The sequence below is a fragment of the Drosophila subpulchrella genome, unplaced genomic scaffold (genome assembly GCF_014743375.2).
Source record: "Drosophila subpulchrella strain 33 F10 #4 breed RU33 unplaced genomic scaffold, RU_Dsub_v1.1 Primary Assembly Seq354, whole genome shotgun sequence".
In the NCBI taxonomy this organism is placed as follows: Eukaryota; Metazoa; Arthropoda; class Insecta; order Diptera; family Drosophilidae; genus Drosophila; species Drosophila subpulchrella.
The window spans coordinates 6743969-6762572 of NW_023665577.1; the positions used below are offsets into that span (position 1 = coordinate 6743969).

The 18604-nt window shown below is 40.9% G+C and overlaps 1 protein-coding gene across 2 annotated transcripts; it reads left to right on the forward strand.

Moving 5' to 3' along the window:
• The first annotated feature begins 777 nt into the window (after positions 1–777).
• On the forward strand, positions 778–14148 carry LOC119560365 (protein obstructor-E). 2 transcript variants are annotated; one of them, XM_037873771.1, is made up of 5 exons: positions 778–944; positions 6731–6940; positions 7347–7535; positions 7599–7809; positions 13225–14148. In XM_037873771.1, exons 1-5 carry the CDS (start codon positions 902–904, stop codon positions 13277–13279), a joined length of 708 nt encoding a protein of 235 aa, XP_037729699.1. In that variant the 5' UTR covers positions 778–901; the 3' UTR covers positions 13280–14148. The 2 variants fall into 2 exon arrangements, with proteins under 2 accessions (XP_037729699.1, XP_037729698.1); XM_037873770.1 differs by lacking the exon at positions 13225–14148 and adding an exon at positions 8351–9005.
• The last annotated feature ends 4456 nt before the right edge of the window (positions 14149–18604 follow it).

Here is an 18604-nt window from a genome sequence, read left to right on the forward strand (position 1 = left end):
AAATGACTCACTCAAAAACTGGCAAAGTTCAGCCATAAAGCGTAGTATCTTCTAGTTTGCTGGAAGCAGAGGCAACTCTGTCAGCTAGAAAATAATTAGATATAGATAAATAACTTATAGATAAATAGATAGCCTGTGAAGTAGAGCTCGCATGACTCATCCCCAGAAAAGGTGAAGTTCAGCCATGAATACAGCGACATATCTTTCGGATTGCAATATGCCGTGCCCTCAGCCGTGATTAGTTGCAGATACAAATTGAATGCTAGTTGCCCACACTCACACTCACACTCACACTCGCATTTACAGTGCTCTGAACCTTTTCAGGCGAATTCCATTTGCAACCCCCACCTTAAAAAAGTACATAAAAAACAATAAAGAAAAGGAAAAAATGCAAAGCGCAGGCAGCCGGAGTGAAAAAGAAGTGAAAAAGATCAATTGACAAATGGTTTGGGCCACAAAACAATAGACGTCGGCGTCGACGCAGCCAGCGGCAGCGCGGTCGGCGTCGCTGCCTGCATACAAAACAGGTAAGTTGAGGCAAGCCAAGGTGGAAAAAGGCCAGAGAGAGTGAGGGAGAGAGGTTCGGCCACGTAGCGAGCGAAAAGCTGGCTGCTACGAATACCGTTGCAATGCCGCTGCCGCTGCCCGCGTCGACGCAGGCGCAGGCGCAGATGCCGACGCCGACGCCAGCGGCGACGCCGACGTCTGGATTGTTCGCGACGTTGCGCATGCGCAGCGGTATAAAAAGCTACCGCTCCACCAGAAACCACACACATTTCAAGTCGTCGGTGCCAGTGGAGCGCAGATTCAGTTAAACAGTTTTCAGTCTCAGTTTTTTCAAGTGCGGTTCCGTCGGTTCAAGTCCCGATACCAACTAAATACAAATAACTACACTCGCAAAATGAAGAAGTTTTTCGTGGTGTTTGTGGCATTATTCGGAGCCGGTATGTATCTTTAGCTAGCTAAGTGAAATGAACAGCGGCGAGTGGAAAATGCTTTTCCGCTTGCGCAACATGAAGGACACTTGAGTGCTGAAAATCAGTGTGCAAAAATCGAGAGTGTGCTTGTGCAACGACGGGTAAATCAACTATCACTGCTCCACTTTTACCAGCGATCCAAAAAGAAACGAAATCGAGCAGGGAAAAGCGAAAACGAAATCGAAAACGAAAACGAAAAGCGAGCCCGAGCAGAGGGAAATGTAATTGAGCAAGTCCCAGCCCAGCCCGAGTTTTCCACGCAGATACACAGATACACAGATACAGTTACGCTGCGCAGTATCTGTATCCATGCATCTACGAATCTCTGCATCTATTGGCCTGGCTCGGTTCGATTTCATTACCTCATCGAAGCCGCCTTAAAAGCTGGGAGAGGTTACAACAGCGACGATCGTCTGGCTCCGCTGCAGCTCGATTGCGAAATCGGTCTCGGTGTTGTAAGCGATATTTAGATTCGGGCTGCATTAGATAACCAGCGGAAAAAGCCTCGGATTCCTGGCTTTAATTTCGCACACTCCACTGGGGTGTGGCCGGGTCGAGATACGCCAATTCTGACATTGACATTGAAAAGCTCTTTAGATAGCCGCCTCCAGAGATGCCTAATGGACGAGATACAACTGGGCTAGGCTCAGGAATTTTAACTACGCAACCACTCGGCCACTCCCCAAAATCCCCAATCCAAATCTAAAGCCGTTCGCTTTTTGGTTATTCAACCTAAAACATTTGCGAATTGCGTGCCATGCATTTTTTCTGCCAAGTCGTGCATGGCCGTAAAAAGCAATTTCGCTGCTCAATTTTAATTACCAGCAATTGCCAAGTTATTAAACTTAACAACGGGTCGAAACATAAATGCTTTAATGGGCCCATTTTGATGAAAAGCCGCCGTGCATTGTCAAGTTCAAGTTGGCATTAATTATGCAACGGCACTTGCCAGCTCAACTGCTCACTTGCTCGCTTGTTCGACTTTAAGGCCCCGACTTCCCTTTAAATGGGGGTCGAAAGTGTTACAGCCAGCCTGCTAATCACGGCGATAAACAATTTAAGCGGGCCAAAGATTTCCGAAAAACGAGAGCACACTATAAATTTCCGCATTTGACTCTTGATTATATTTTTCCCTTCTTGCGGTTCCGTATCGAAAACTAACACCAACCGCAGCTGCAAAAAAGAATGTGGCCAAAGACAAACAAAATAAATGTTGCCATTTTTCTATTTTGCCATTGCCACACAGGCAGCAGCAAGTCACGCTTGAAAAGTTTTTATTTTGTGGCAACAAAATCAAATGAAAAGGGCCGCCGCAGCCGACATGCAACTGGGTGTGCCGAATTCTATAGGTTGCATTAGGCCAACACACACGCGCCGGGCTATCTATGCTGATTTATGGCCAACAACGGGGAGGGCCGAAATACGGCGCTGTTAAAACTCAATTTGCATGCCACTTTTGGCGGCGACCGCGGAGCATTGAAAATCAATTTTTCTCAAAAGCGCCAGCGTCGATGCGTTAAATTTGAAAAAGTCATATCTATTCAGCGGTAAATACATGAATTGCGACTAAGTCGCCTTCTTGGGCCATCGGATTTATTGCTCGATCTGTGACGAGTCGAAACTATTTGGGATTTCAGCAACCAAACGTCATAGAAACAATTCAAAGCAAAAAAAAGGCATTTGTGGGATATCCAAATATTTTAACAAAAGTTCGGGTAAACAAAACTTATCTTAGATTATATTGCGTCTTTATAAAGTAAGGGTTTTTTGCAATTCTCGATAATGGTTTTTTAGAAAATTCATATTCAATTAAAATTACTTTCACAGCTTAAAACTTTTAGGTATTACAATGAATTCAGTTTTTAAATAATTATTTTTCCACGCAATATTTCCCTTCTTAAATCCGAAGTATTATCGAATGGGTCGTCAAATAATATCAGAATTCTGAGCACTTCCCAGCCAACAACCATCGGACAATAGACAAACAATGGACGAAACAATTCAAACGCAGATTAACCCACATACGGACGGGCCGCCAACAATGTGGGCAAATATTTAAATATCATTACGATGTTGTCGGCGCACCGTATGCAAAAACAGTTTTTGGAAGACGGCAACATTTAGCGGAAATGCTCGAGTGCTGTTGCTGCCGGGTAAATACCTAACGGGCCAAAGGCTCCCCAACGAAACGTGCTTAAATGTCAGCAATTTTCTTGATTTATACGGCGGCGATGTCTTGCCAGACAAGAAGACAAACAGCGATAAAAATAACACCACACTATGCCGGGCGGAGTGGAGTTACAGCCCGGCAAATGATAGATACACACTCGAGCTGTCGAGGGCCTCAAAAGAGGCAACCTGCGATTGCGATTGCGATCGGGATGGTGATTGCAACCGCAGGAGCTGGCGGCGATTATGGGTCCTGGTCCGTGTCCTGGCCCAGGAGGTCCTTCATAATGCCTCTGAGTTTGTTTGCTGGCATGCCAAATGCTAATGCCCCGCCCCTCAGCGGGGTTCATTGCTCTGATACTGGTATTTATGGGCTGACAACTGAGTTGGCCGCATGCAACGGGGATTTGTCATCATTTGTCATGATACGATACGGCTGTCTTCCCTTCGAGGCGACCAAAAGATGTGTGGCCCGGGAAAAAGATACTCTTCTCGATGCGTATCGCTCGCATCTAATTACAGAACACGGCTATGAATTATTGAAAATCGCACGGTCAATTTGCAATTTTGCTAACGCATTCATTTGTTAATTTTAAATTATGAATTCATTTGCATCTTGACAGTGTCTGTCATTTAAGTAAAGCATAAATTAATTTCATTAAATCGAGCTCCATAGAGCTTGTAATTTGCGCCGCACCAGTGTTGTGTGCATTTTTGGTTAATTAAATGATTATGTTAATGGACGAGCGGATGTACGAATGATAAACAGCGACTGGGGGTCAGCCAGTGCCAATGGTGTGCAATCAACCAACAAGACCAACACAAATGTCGGTTTAACTGTTAAAATGTCAATAAAAATGTATTATTTAAATGCACATAAACAGCGACACCCATCCGCATTGTTTGCGCCAAAGGAGCAAAAAATGTAATTAAGCGCTCCGCGCTGATAGATAAACCAATTATGGCCGAACAGTAAATTAAATAGCATGCCACACCAGGCAATCAGTCTAACTAGCTTATAAATAATTCGCTGGCTCACGTGGTCGCTGCAGATTGTGCCATATGTAGTGGAGCACACACATAAATACACAGTGTGCTGCATTGGCATGCCGGTCAAACTATTTATTTCCAAGGTGCGCCGGGCGGCACCGTCGAGAACAAAAGACAGTTCGGTTGCCAGACTTCAGAGTGGGTTAGTAGTTGGTCTAGAATCTGGCCGAACCGGTTCTCGGCGAGAATGTGGGCTAGCCGGGGTTTTGGCTTTCATTTTCGTTCGTCTTGCGGTCCGCTCGAAGCTAATTCAGCCGTTATGTCATGTCAACAGAATCTCAGCTCTTGTTAGATAATGGCCAAAGTAGCGCGTGATATGGTTAGATGCTATCGCTTTCAGCCGAATTCCTACTCAACGCTAAGTAGCTGAGTCACTTTTCGGGTTGGACTTAATGTCTTGTTTTTGCAAAGTGCTTTTAAGAATAATACCCATCAATTCTCTTGAAATCGAAATGTTGATCAAAGCCACTGAAGCCTTTTTTTACTACATTACATTTTTAATTTAATATGATACTTGGGAAACATACTTAAAGGATTGGTATCAGAAAAAAAACAAAGTCATAAAAAATGTGTTAAACACGCCTTTTATGATAGTTTCCCTGCCTGCTTGCCGCAACATTAGGCTTGGCAATTTATTGCGCATACGCACTGTGCGCCAGGTGTCTCAGTAATTGCTTAGAAAACATGTGGCCGGAAGCACACACCGCTGTAAGTGCACAATCATCGCCCGGAGCATGTGTGTGTGCGAAGGCATTAGGACTGCGGTCCATTCCTGCGGCTGTTGCAGAAAACAACTGCCACATTGCACTCTTTCCGCACAGTTGCAGGTGAAACAAAGGTATTGTGGCGGAGTGGGAAGGCTACTTGGCTACTGGCTCACTGAATACCTGGCTAAGTGCTCGCCAATGGCCGTCCTCGAACCATGAAACGCCCGGCTAATTGATGTCGCTGACTAATCTTACCAGACTCCCATAACAAGCGGCGATCAATTAGAATTCCTTGGGTTTAAAAATTAAAACAAACGTGCTGCGTTATTAAACTCAAATTTTTATTGAGGCTGCGATCAAACTGCGTAATTAACAAAATTACAATAAACAAATGCGAAACGCAAAACGTATAGCGAGTAAACAATCAATGTTTTTTTGCGAATCGGAACTGGCTAAATGACTGCCTAAGCCAATCATATATGTGTGGCAAAAATAAATACGCAGCGAAAATAACAGTTTTTAATTAAAGTCAGCAAATAATTTTATGGATGCCACAGTTTTGATTTATTCGAGTCTCTTTCGCGAGCGTGGCAACTGCGTAAATGTAAAATTTGATATTTGATTAGTTTACACACACAAAATGAAAATTGCATGTTGTTTATGCAGGCCAGCGAATCAGTTGATTTTTCTATGTTTTCATTCAATTGTTGCATTCATGCGGTTTCCCAGGCGCTTTGCACCTGCTTTTGTGGCGCCCAACGTGGGGCCGTCCGCGAGCCTTTTGGCGCCCAACGTGGGGCCTACCCCGGACTTAGCCCGCGGCTTAGGCAATTGATGCGCACTTTTGATTGAACAGTGAGCACTGAACATTGAACATTGGAAATGAAACGTGACCGCAACTCTGCGGCTTTGCAATTAGATTATCACACACCCACATGGACCCTCCATGGGGGGCGAAACTCTTTTCAATGCCAGACTGCACGTGGGTAATTATTTTTTGACTGCTGCCATTTGATTTTCCACGCCAAATATATAGAAAATGCCGGCAAATACCGCATTAGTTAGTTGTACAAATGCAATTTAGTTCGTTACGCCCTGCGGTTGCATTGAGCTCAGCTTCCACAAAAACAGACGAGTGCAGATGGTGCAGATGGGAAAGGAGAAGGTTGGGGGAGGGGATAAGTCCTTGGTGGCGCATTTCAGGTGCTTCAACTCTCTGTCACAGGGTTCGGTGTAATTCCATACCCAAAAACGAGGGAGAGAAAAAACACCGCACGAAACAAAAGTAAATGCAGTTGGCCCTGAGCTGTCAGCGATCCGTGTGTGTCTGCGACTGCTGAAAGTTGCCTTCGAGATTTATTGGCAACCGTCGTCTCTCTGTCAGACATCAGACTTTTTAAAGTGAATGCCTTTTGGGCCAGATGACAAATGGCCATGCCCAGCGTCATCATCGTCGAGCGCGCCTTGCCATCATAATGATAATAAGCATCTTGGATACGTGTGTATCTGCATCTGCTTGGCTTGCGCAATCGTTGGGATTCCTTATTTCGTCTGTGACTCTTCTTGGAATGACTTTTTGGGTTCATTGGTAACTCACATTTTCGGACAACAATGAAAAAGGAAAGGCCACGTGCCGGACGTTAGATAACATAAAAAAAGATTCGCTATTGCGAAAAACGTACCAAATTTTCTATTAAGCAGAAACATTTAAAATTCAAAACCAAGCACACAGAATTTTGTACACTGATTTCGAGCGGATTAATTTGTTTAACTAGACCCACCTTACAGCATTTTTATATTCATAAACAAATTCTATCTCTGTTGCAGCTGTGGCCCAAAGTAGCTTTAAGTGTCCCGATGACTTTGGATTCTATCCACACGACACGTCCTGCGACAAATACTGGAAGTGCGACAATGGCGTTGCCGAGCTGAAGACCTGCGGCAACGGTCTGGCCTTCGATGCCACAGACTCTAAATACCTCACCGAGAACTGCGACTATCTGCACAACGTGGATTGCGGCGATCGCACAGAGCTGGGTAAGTTGTCAATTAAATAAGGGAAAACAAATGTTGAAAATAGCATTAAAAAATGCATTAAATGGCGAGAAAAAGAATAATTGTACTATAAAAATACAATTCCTATCGGAATTTATTAAACTTAGTATTTGTAAGCAGTCAAGTTGAAATAAAAAATGTAATACATAGGAATTTTTACTGTCAGGTCGTATAAGAAAAATACTGTTGAAAATATCAATACAAAACTGCACTAAAGGGGAATTATATCGGGATAACTAGGACTTAAAACTGATTAATATAAATATTTTAAAGTCAAGTTAAAGCAATTCCTATATTATTCGGGAAGGTATAATGTAAGGTCGTATAACAAATCCAATGTATACCTATGTACATATTTTTATCGATATTATTATTATATTTTGAACAGAGCCCCCAATCACCACTCCCCACTGCTCCCGCCTGTACGGCATCTTCCCCGATGAGAACAAGTGCGACGTGTTCTGGAACTGCTGGAACGGCGAGCCCTCCAGATACCAGTGCTCCCCCGGATTGGCCTACGATCGCGATGCTCGCGTGTGCATGTGGGCTGATCAGGTGCCCGAGTGCAAGAACGAAGGTGGGTTTATACACTCTTGAAGGATCAAGTGGATCGAATGACTGAATATTTGCCTGATTTCAGAGGTGGCCAACGGATTCTCCTGCCCCGCGGCCGGTGAGCTGGCCAACGCCGGATCCTTCTCGCGCCACGCCCACCCCGAGGACTGCCGCAAGTACTACATCTGCCTGGAGGGCGTGGCCCGCGAATACGGATGCCCCATCGGCACAGTGTTCAAGATCGGAGACAGTGATGGCACTGGCAACTGCGAGGATCCCGAGGATGTTCCCGGATGGTAAGTTGGAATTTATATGCGATTTGTCCCTAGGCTGGCACCTTTTTGATTTGTCTTGCTTTGCACTCCGAACATTTTAATATTTAATTGATTAGGGTTGCAGGGGGCATCGTGCTTGGTTGAACTTCCCACTTATTATTAGAAAATATTCTCTATTACTCTGAAATAGATACGAAAATTTCTAACCAATAATTGGTCATTTCTATCTCTATATGATAATTTTTTAAAACCAATCTTTACTCTTATTTACGGGTTATCATGTGTGGTTGCATACTCTTGCAAACCTTCCCAAGTGATGAAAAATCTTTGGCTATTTCTGCATCACCCTCTAAATTTATTTTTTAAGTCTTGAGCAACCCATCCATTTGAGGTTTTCTGCCACGCTTGCACCACTCGCCACTCAGCACCCATCACCACACTCCTCACCCTCTGAACTTTCACTGTCCACTGTCTGTACTCAACACATACCACATCTCACATATCCATATCTCTGGCCTATTCTGACATATCTCTATATCCTTGGTCCCATTTACAATTACAGCGAAGACTACTACGGCGATCTGGATTTGAAGAGCATCCGCAAGAGCGAGCTTCTAGCTGGATTGAACAGTGAAGGTCGCACTAAGGGCGCGCAAAAAACCAAAGCTGCCTCCTCCTCCTCCTCATAAACATAACAACTACAACAAGAACCTACAACTTTAACAACAATAACTAAACAACAACAGCAACTACAACTACAAAACAATACAACAAGATCAATCAACTCAGATCCCCAGTTCCCATCCTGCCAAAAATCCAAACCCTCACATCACAAATCAAATGAAAATCAAAAGAGATAATACTCAGCCTCAAATCGAAATTCGAACCACATCAAAAACTATTTTCCTGCCATTCTCGTACTTCTCAGTTGACTTCTGTTCTGTGTTTCTAATTTATGAATCTATAAATCTCTCTCGTTTCGTCTGAGTCAAACTGTTGCTATCTCTTCATGTTTCTGTTTTCCAACAAATTTAAAACATATCGAAATTGCCGCGCAAATTAGGCTCCAAGATAATGACACAAAATTTTGTAAACAAAATATAGAGAACATCGAGGAATGAAAGAAATCGTTCAAAATGAAGCGTAAAATTTAGAGATTTGTACATTTAAGTGATCCTTGTTTATAAGCTTATAATTTTATTTTATACATAAAAAAACGAAAATCAAAAAATATATAAAAAAACAAAACAAACTGGTTCTATTTGTTTCGAAGGTTTTTGGGTGAAACATAACTCATTTTTTGTAGTTTTTTTAATTGTTTCTTAAGGATCACACTTTTTGCTGATAATAGCACTGTCCAACACTTTTAGTGACTTTGGAGTGTATGTTTAGCCTTCGAATTCTTAAAGTACTCATCGAAGCGAGTCAGAACTCATTTGGGGTTCCTCTAGGTAAGCTCGCGATTTGATAAAATAGCAATGTTACGATTTTAAGTAAAAATATGCTATATGTAAAGGGAAAATTGTCGTTTTGTGATAATGTCTTCAAGATTAATATAGGTAGAGATATAAAGAAAAAAATGCAAAACAAAGTTTTTTAAAAAATGCGCCCATCGGAAAATAGGCTTTGAAAATTGGGAAATATACTACATTGTATTTAAAGTATTTAAGTACCAATTTCTATATTTTCATTGAACTTTTGAGTTCACTGTTTAATAATCACTGTTCTGATCCAAATTATTTATATATTGTACTTCTCTACGTTTTTGGCTAAAATAACATTGAGGACCTGTACCTGAAATTCGAATGGCCGTAAGAGATATTGCCCTTATAAATCGATTTTTTTTAACAAATCTTTAAGTCGCTGCAATATCCAAACGTCAGCTAAGCCATAGGAACGACAAATGGGTTCTGACTGGTTTCTATGAGTACTTTCAGATTTTGAGATCCAAACTGTGGTTACATTTTAAGAGTTTCACTGTGTAGTGAAACATTTTAGGGATATTCTCTGTTAATACATTTTAAATGTAACAATATGATAAACATCCCTTTAAGCCATTTCTAAGAGAGCAGTGAACAGGGGGTATCTCATAGTTGGGGGAACTCCACTATAAGGTTCTTCCGTTTTTTTACCCTTTGACATCGTTAGAGTCTGTAAATAATAAGTAAACATGAAACTTTGCCAGCCATATTTGCGGCAAATGAAAAGTTGGCTGGCATTTCGAGGCGACCAGGAAGTCTTTGCCTTCGTCGCCGCTGACGTCTTTTCAAATGCACAAGAACTTTGTTAATTATTCATTAGATTCTATAAACAAAAACGCGATACAAAAACTTTAAATGAATTTTCAAATTATCAACACAATTGCAGGCAGAACCAGCAACACGCACACACACTCACAGATTTACTGAGGGGCAAATGGAAGAGGGGAATGGGAAAGGGGCAACCGTGGGCAGTGGCACCTCGATAAAGGTCCCGGTGGGGCTTCAAATGGGCGGGGCTTCCCTTTGCCCCCTCTAACTCATAAAAGCTGGCAACTTTAACTTTTGCCTCTGTGTGCGAATGTCTCTGGCTGTGTGGGTGAACCTGCGCTTGTGTGCATTTATGGCGCACTGGAAAAAAGTTTTAAAACTAATTAAATAAAAATTATAAAACTATACAAACTCAAGGCAAAAGTTGTCGCTAAAGGACATTTTCTGCTCCCCCCTGTCTGCGTGTGTGTGATGGCTTTGTGTGTGTCGCATAAGCTCTTTTTGGCATAGAAAAGCCGCGTAAAGAGCTCTCGGAATTTTAAGGCAAATATGAGCATAAAGTCGCCTGCATCCATTCAGTTTGATGTTGCTCTTGGCTTAGCTCTTAATGCCACTCGCCACTCGCCACTCCCATTTCCCTGGTCCTCGTCCTTGGTCCTGGGAGCACACCACACCAACCGCTGGATGTCATCTTTTACTTTAATATATTTCGGAATGCTCTCGTTGTGGCTGCGGGCTGGCAGTTAAGTGCAGCAAGTAAGCAATCTTCAATTAAAAGTTGCTGCTTTCCCCACTTCGCCCTAAGAATCCTGTGTGTCCTGCTTATGTTTGCGGCTAACAGAGGTTAGCTGTAGAAAAAAGGGACTCAAAACGGATAACGCACGTCGTACATAAAAGTGTTTTATAAACAAAAATGATTTGAGTTTAACAAAATTACTCCAGTGTCCAGTGCGAAAGTAATTGCATCACTAGAAGAAAAGTTGGTGGAAACAATTTTGACTAAGAGTGAGGGAGCTTTGGAGTATATTAGAAGAGATATAATATTTTTGTACTTAAGTGTTGACGGATGGTCTTTGTTTTCATAAAATAACTGTAATAGGAGAATAGTTTTGGTAACATATATATTTTGTCTTTATAATGCTCAATATCCCTAAAACAAATAGAAAAACATAGTTTTGAGGCTGTTATACTTATTGTACTTGTACTTAGGTTTTTACAATAGTTATATACTACTTGTATAACTGCAATAGAATGACGACTTTGTAAGGTTTTATTGGATCTGTGTTTAATATTAAGACACAGAAATAATTTTTAGGCATCATGATCTCAACTTTGTTAAAATAGATATGTAAGCTTTATAATGGTCAAGTTCCCTAGTTTTTTTACCTCGTAATACGTAGGTCCATTTTACACTCACGAATTAATAAATGGATGGGTAGTTGCTCAACCTTTTTGAGACCTACATTTTTGAAGACCAACTGCTGCTTTTTGTTCTCCGTGCAGAAGTGGCAACTGGGCAGCAGTCACTTGCCAGCCGCAGTGCAGATACGAGATGGGGAAACCCTGACGAACAGACCCTGTGGGCGAGTTGAGTAACGGGATAGTAACTCCTGATGGATAATAGCCAGCGGACTGCTCTGTGAGTCTGTCCGCCTGGCAATGAAATCCTTTTAACATTTTGACTCTAATTAATTTTAATGATGATATAAACGCACAGGCGGAACATAAAACTAGAGAGCAGGCCAAAGTTATGGGCCGGCCACTGCTTGTCAATATATATAAAGGCATAGCCGAGGGATCTGGGTTGGCCAAGAAATCCCCGAAAAGAACGAGAAACGTAAATAAAGGAAAAACAATTTTGGACCACTAAACAAGAGCCATATTTTGCAGCTTACACCCCCTACCGACCACCGCCCCTGCCATCATGATCCGCATCTTCATCAGGGCGGCGAATAAGCCGCTACATTTATGGTGCTGACTTCTCAACAAGGACCAAGAGCTGTCCTTGGTTTTTGGTCAATTCCATTTAATTTAATTTAATAGCCTTGCGCTTTTTGTCATTCGCTGCCCAGATCCGCACACACAGCGCGCATTTTATATGAAGACAAGTGTTGAACTACACAGAGAGAAAACAATGAGATTTAGAAATCCAGTTTATTTATTTTTGACAAGGAACTATGGTTCAATGAACTTGAATAGATAGAAAGGAGGTTCTCATGTATACATTTAAATTATTTTATTTTCCACGTTGGTGAATAGACCCATATTTAAAAAAAATAAATTTTGTTTAAGTAAGAAAAGTGAAATTAAATTATATTAATTAAATATTATGTATTCCTTTAGAGACTTGATATAACAAAATTCTACAAAATTTAATATTATTTCTCTGCTTTACAACTTTTAAAATTTATAAAATTATAGCCAATTTGAATAACAATTCTTATGTTATTCTAAATTTTACATATTGTATTTTAATTTTTTTTAAAAAGCTTTCACATTTTTTTCAACATTTTTGATGAGTGTGGCCTGTGGTGGAGGATGAGAGGACATGCATGTCCTGGCAGCGGAAGCGTGCCTCGCCTGCTCATCGCCACCGCCATCGCACTTGTCCTTGTTGCCTGCGCTTTAAAGGCAATTTGTTGTTCGCTGATAATGTTGTTATTGCGGCCAGAAGGCAGCCCAACCAGCCAGCGTCTTTTAATCCTTGACGTCCTGTTGCTTTGCTCTGTCTGCTTCCCCCTCGACCTCCCCCGTCCGCGCTATTCCACTTTATCTGGTCAGGCCACAAATCCTGGTGAGCGGCCCGAGCCCCTCCCGTCCGCAGTGCTCGTAACAAGATTTTAACAATATTATTTTTAATTACGGTTTTAATAAATATTTCCTTTGTCAATTTACAACACAATCCGAGGCGCTGCTCGGGGCTTAAGACAGAACCCATGGGTAAACGAAACGGAAGTCGGACGCACAAACATAAAATTCTTTTCGTTACCTAATCAAATTTTGTCGACTTGTTAACCATGTACATGCATGCCACAAATTCCTCGGAGCGTGACTGGCAAGAGACAAAACAATTTAATTAAACAAATCAGAGCCGGGCCAAGGAAACCCCTAAAAGCGAAATTTCCCTTTGACTGCTATTTAACAAGAATTTTTATTTATTTAATACTTCCGTTTCTGCTTTTTACAGCGAGGATTACTATGGCGATGTAGACCTGAAGGCTCTGAAAAAATTGGGTTTTTAAAAATACACACAGACCTCACAGCACACACACAAAATTTAAGTCACGGCAGTTTGAGGCCTGAAAGTCAATGCAGGAAGGCACGAAGAGAGGCGACAAAAGGAGCCAAGGATGGCGAAGGATCAGAAGGAAACCACAATAACAGTGGGCTTAAAATGCTTGCCACAGATACACTCAGAAAAAAACAAGAGCCTGGACTTCTATAAAATAATGCTCAATGAGTACTGGATTTACGTATGCTAATTAAAGGACAATCACACTTTATTAAGGCTGAAATGCTTTAAAATCTTATAAAGCTGTTGCTCCTAAATAAGTAATGATGCCTAAAAATCATATTTAAATTGGTCAAGTATGTTCAAAAATTCAAAAGTTAGGAATTGTTCTCTTAATTTCTTCCAGTGCAAACACACAGATACACAAGCACACACATACCACAGGCATAAAAAATAACGTATGCACACAGAATACATAAGAATCGTACAGTTGCTTTTAAAGACTGAGCCCAGAACAACCCCAAAAACCAACCGATGGAGAAATAGTCGAAAGTGCACCACAGCATCTTTAAGTTGAAGTAATAATTAAAGAACCAATTACATTAGCTCCGGATCGAAGCCCTTTTGCTTCGCAGGAATTCTGAGAAACCTTTGATGAGAACGCGGCGAATTCCGCGTGTTCCATGGTTACCACAGTGGCCGCAAGTCAAATTTAACTTATTTAACTAAATACTCAAGAAACCACACTCACCCCGCCCACAATGCCCAGACTCTCTAATAACTTCAATGTATTGTACATAAATAGATGCAGCTTAGTATGTAAGTTAACAGCTATGTAAATGCGAAATAAAACGAATCTTTTTGTTTAAAATTAAAAAACATTCGAGGGATTCCGAAAACTTCAATGAAGTTTCGGTTTCGCTGATTATTTGTATTTATTATCTCCATTATTCATATTTTTCAGAAGTGTTTTTCAGCTCTTTACGTTTACCCTTTAATATTTATTGATTAGTTTTATTTAGCAAAAAATGATCAAATCTCGCAAATTGCTTTTATAAAATCCCTTTTAGGAGCATCCTTCTTGCTATTATTTTTCACAAGGCTGCGCACATATATTTTAATCAGTTGAGTAGAACTTGGATTTTCATTTGGCTGATATCCAAAAGCTTTGGCCACAATTTACTGGGCATCGAGCTAGCTGGCCGGCTGACCGCAAAACACAACACGCATACGCACTGTTTGCCAAGCAAATAGCAGCAAAATGCCTTAAACCAAAAAACAAGTAAATAAACAAAGCCCTACAAAATATACAAACTCACACAAAATTGATAATTATTGGAGACTCGGCTCGGAGCAGCAGGCTCCTGGCAACAACAATGCAGGCGATGCACACAAAGGACGCGTGGGGCGAAAGGGGTCCAGAAAGGGGGCGGGGCGGGGCGGGTCAGAGGGTAAGCTCTAACGACGCACAAGTGTAACATTAGCCTATGAAAAGATTGAAAAGCGGCTGCAACAAAAGGGGATGTTGCATGCTGCAACGGGAAGACATGCTGTTGCATGTTAATTGAAATCAATAAGTGGAACACACAGCCACCACCAGCAAATCCCACACCACCCAAAAACCAGCCCAGCGCGCTCCGCCTGGCTATCAATAAGTGCACAGTGAGAAACAAGAGATGTCTTTACATACACAATTTAAAATATATCTCAATCGGAGATCTATGTATATCAGCTTTAAAATGTATCACATTTAAACTCTTTAAAATGTGTTTCAAAACTTAATATGAGGCTTAAATGTTTAACTTTTAGGCAACTCTTTTCTATTGTGTCGTACATTTTTAGTTGCTATTTTTTTCTCTCTCTGTATTTGTGTGTGTGTGAGTGTGGTCGCAATGGCGGCCAGGCGCCTGAACCAAAAACAACAGCAACAATGGACTACGGCAACAGCAGCAGCAGCAGTACCAACAACACAATGGTTAGTTATCGAAGTAAATGTGGTAAAGTAAATTATTTGCCCAACGGCTAATGACAATGGCATTGGCAACTACAACAGCAGCAACTCCAGCAACAGCCAATGGCCTTCAGCAGCAACAACATGGCCAACACTCACATATCCTTTTTATTTATTATTTAGGCAGATGGCAGTTGCATTTTTCCCATTGCCAGCTGCTGCTACATTAGTTGTGGACTCGGCCAGACGTAAATTATGCATTGTTATTTTTAGAATATTTCTTTAGCTAGGTATACCTCTCACAGAGAAAAAATAAAGGCCAACTTCTAAACTCAGATCAATTCAATAAGAATACTACAATGGCAAAAATCACTTTCATATTTGCTAGATATTTTTGTGGCCATGAATTTGAAATTAAAGTACATTTTATAGGTTGAAACGTGGAATAAGTAATACATGCCTTTTCAGCAATGGATAGAAACTATAGTAAAAACAATAATAACTATAATAGCTTTATTTAACGGATCTTTGATAAACGTATCGTTTTAAAACAGTAGAATTATGTTTTTTTTTCTGGCTCATCATATTTCTTTATATAAAAACAATAAAATAATTTTATGATAAAATAAATCCATTGGATTAAAGTTTTCTAAGGAATATGATTTTTAAACAGCTCTTTTTCCTGCTCTGCAATCCCATCCTAGCTGGCCCGATCCTTGGCCGACTTGCCCGTTTCTAGACCGGCTCTTCCTGGCCAGCGACGTGATGGCAATTACTCCAACTCCGACACCGACTTTGGGCCTCCGGTGCGGCAACAACAACTGCCGCATTGCAGTCGCTTGTAGTTGCTGCTGCAAATGGCTCGTATAACGTGCAAAAACTGCAACAGCAACGGCAACGGCAACTGCAACAACAGAGCAACAGCAACATCAACAGCAATACACGGCAATGGCAGCAAAGAAAATTATGCTTGCAATAACATTTACATACATGTGTGTGCGTCAGTTGGGGTGTGGTGTGTGCCAAATTTATACGCCAATCGTCGCTTGCGGTGGCCAACAAGCCAACAAGCCAACAAAGCAACACAGCAACAAACCGACAGGCCAGAGGTCACATTTTCATTTCAAACATTTTCCCAGCTCAACATCAAAGGCGCCGAATGGAAAGCACAATACGGTCTCGAGAATAAACAGCGCGTGCAGCAGAATGTCGGGCAGGGCAATCAAATTAAGTGCAATTCGAATGATGGTTATGCATATGAAAAGCATGGCAAAGCTATTCTGAAGTCAATCAATGTTGGCCACGAAGAACTGGAAAGCATGGTATTTATGAGATAAATTAAAAAAGCTGCACCATTACTTATTTCTAAAAATTATCTTTAAAATGATGACCATTAGTTATACCTATATTGATTGCAGCTATACAACATGGGTATTTTCTTGAACTATTTACTTCTGTATAATCCTAGCATACACAAATGTTAACAGTATTTATTTGTATATCCTTGTTACAATTTCCATCTGGCTATTAGTGAGATCTTGTCAATTCTTGGTAGGTTGCAATGTCTTTATCATTTTCCCCGGACTTTCACTTTTTCCTGCTCTCTTTTTTCGCCTGCAGAAAAGCTTATCGCACTCCTTGCAGGCTCGACCGTCCGTGCCTGGCCATCTTATTCATTGGTCATCACAGCCAGGCCCGCTTGATTCAATAAAAATTGGCTTCCAGTGGCCATTGTTAAGCGGGCCACTAATGCCGCCCAGTCGCCAAGTACTTTTCCGAATAAGTGGCAGCCCAGCAGCTGCAAAAATGGTATACTTGCATCTTGCATGTGCCTGGGATGCACTAAGGAAAAAGTTTCACAAAATTGAGTGATTAGATACCGTGTCGTATAATGATTTATAATAAATTTTATTTAATTCCAAAGAAAATTATTTGGTTTTCTCATAATCCCAATTTTCCAATGATTTTCTCAAAAATTGAGCCATCTAGCCCTCACAAAAGCGTACATACCTACTTAAGTAACGATCATACAAAAAGCGTATTTATAGTTAACCTTTAGTGCAGTGAAAAATGATTTAGCTTCAGACCTATTTTATTGTTTGTTGTTGGGCAAAGTTCTTTGTTTACCTTGACGGTTGTTCAAAATGTATGTTTCTTTTACTTTACGAATTTTACTTGTAGTTCCATTATTATTTTCTTTGTTTTAATTTTTGTTTAAAGAAGACGAAATCGATAGATATGTTAGCAAATCAAATTGTGAAATTCAATCTAAGTTTCAACTTGAGTTGGAATATGTGGAGTACTCAATTAAGTTTCGATTTCAGTATTTCACGATTAAAATAAGAAATTAAAGCAATACCTATGCGTTAAATGCGAATACACTAGAAAATACACCTACTTTTAGAAAGCGTTCAATACAAACTTATACTGCAATTTAAATAAAAATTATATATAAATTAGTATTATTGTGGGGGTGCCACACAAAAAGGTAGCGCTTTAAAATCTCCTTTAATTGTCATTTTAAGTGTATACAGAAGTGGTGGTGATGGTCAACTTTCTGAATTAATTTATTGAACTTCTTAGCTTTAAATATATTATTGCATACTTTTAGGAACTTAAAAATTATATTTAAAAGCTATTTTAAAGCCATAGTGATTTACGCGTGACCCCGTATATAAATTAAGCAAACAGAATATATTTGATTTAAATAAATGTTATTGTGTAGTCTTAATTATTAATTAAGGCACTTAATTAATTACTGGTAAATAAAATAGACACATTTTCCCAAAAGTAAGTGTACATTTTTTCAAAGTATTTTTTAAGTGGGCCTCGTTTCTCTCAGTGCAGTGCCCGGTTTTCCATTTGCCTCTGCGACTCTGCAACTCTGCGAATGCAATGACAATGGCCACGCTCGCCGTTCGGTGTTCAATACGCTCCATGACAACGGCGCCGCGAATCGGGCCCAGACATTGCTTATTTTTATTTGCAGGACGCCAGTGTGCCGAACGCCGGAATGCATAGTCCTGGGAAGGACTAATGCCCGGCGGCAGCAACAACAAGCAGCGCGCTCTAACGCCCTTATCCTTGTAACGACTTTGCCGCTGCGCTTTTGCGGTTGACCGCATTTGCTGGGAAAATCTGTTGCTGCCAAAGCATTGGCCACTACCAACTGCTGCTCTTGACCGAGTGGAGCTATAAATATCTGCGATAGCGAAATGCAATTACGTGGCAACAATGAATACAGCGGCAGCGATTGCTCGCCTTGCTTGCTTTTCCCGCTTCTCGCCGCGATTTTCCCAGTTTTCCCCCTGTTCCTCGTCCTTTCTCAGGACCCACCCCACATCCGGCAATTGACAATGATGATGTGTACGTAGTTTTTTGTCT

What these genes read in the sequence shown, in the direction of transcription:
- LOC119560365 (XM_037873770.1), top strand. Translation starts at nt 902, where the DNA reads ATGAAGAAGTTTTTCGTGGTGTTTGTGGCATTATTCGGAGCCG. An exon ending in TGTGGCATTATTCGGAGCCG is followed by an intron (nt 945 to 6,730) that starts GTATGTATCTTT and finishes TCTCTGTTGCAG; the next exon opens with CTGTGGCCCAAAGTAGCTTT. An exon ending in GCCCGAGTGCAAGAACGAAG is followed by an intron (nt 7,536 to 7,598) that starts GTGGGTTTATAC and finishes GCCTGATTTCAG; the next exon opens with AGGTGGCCAACGGATTCTCC.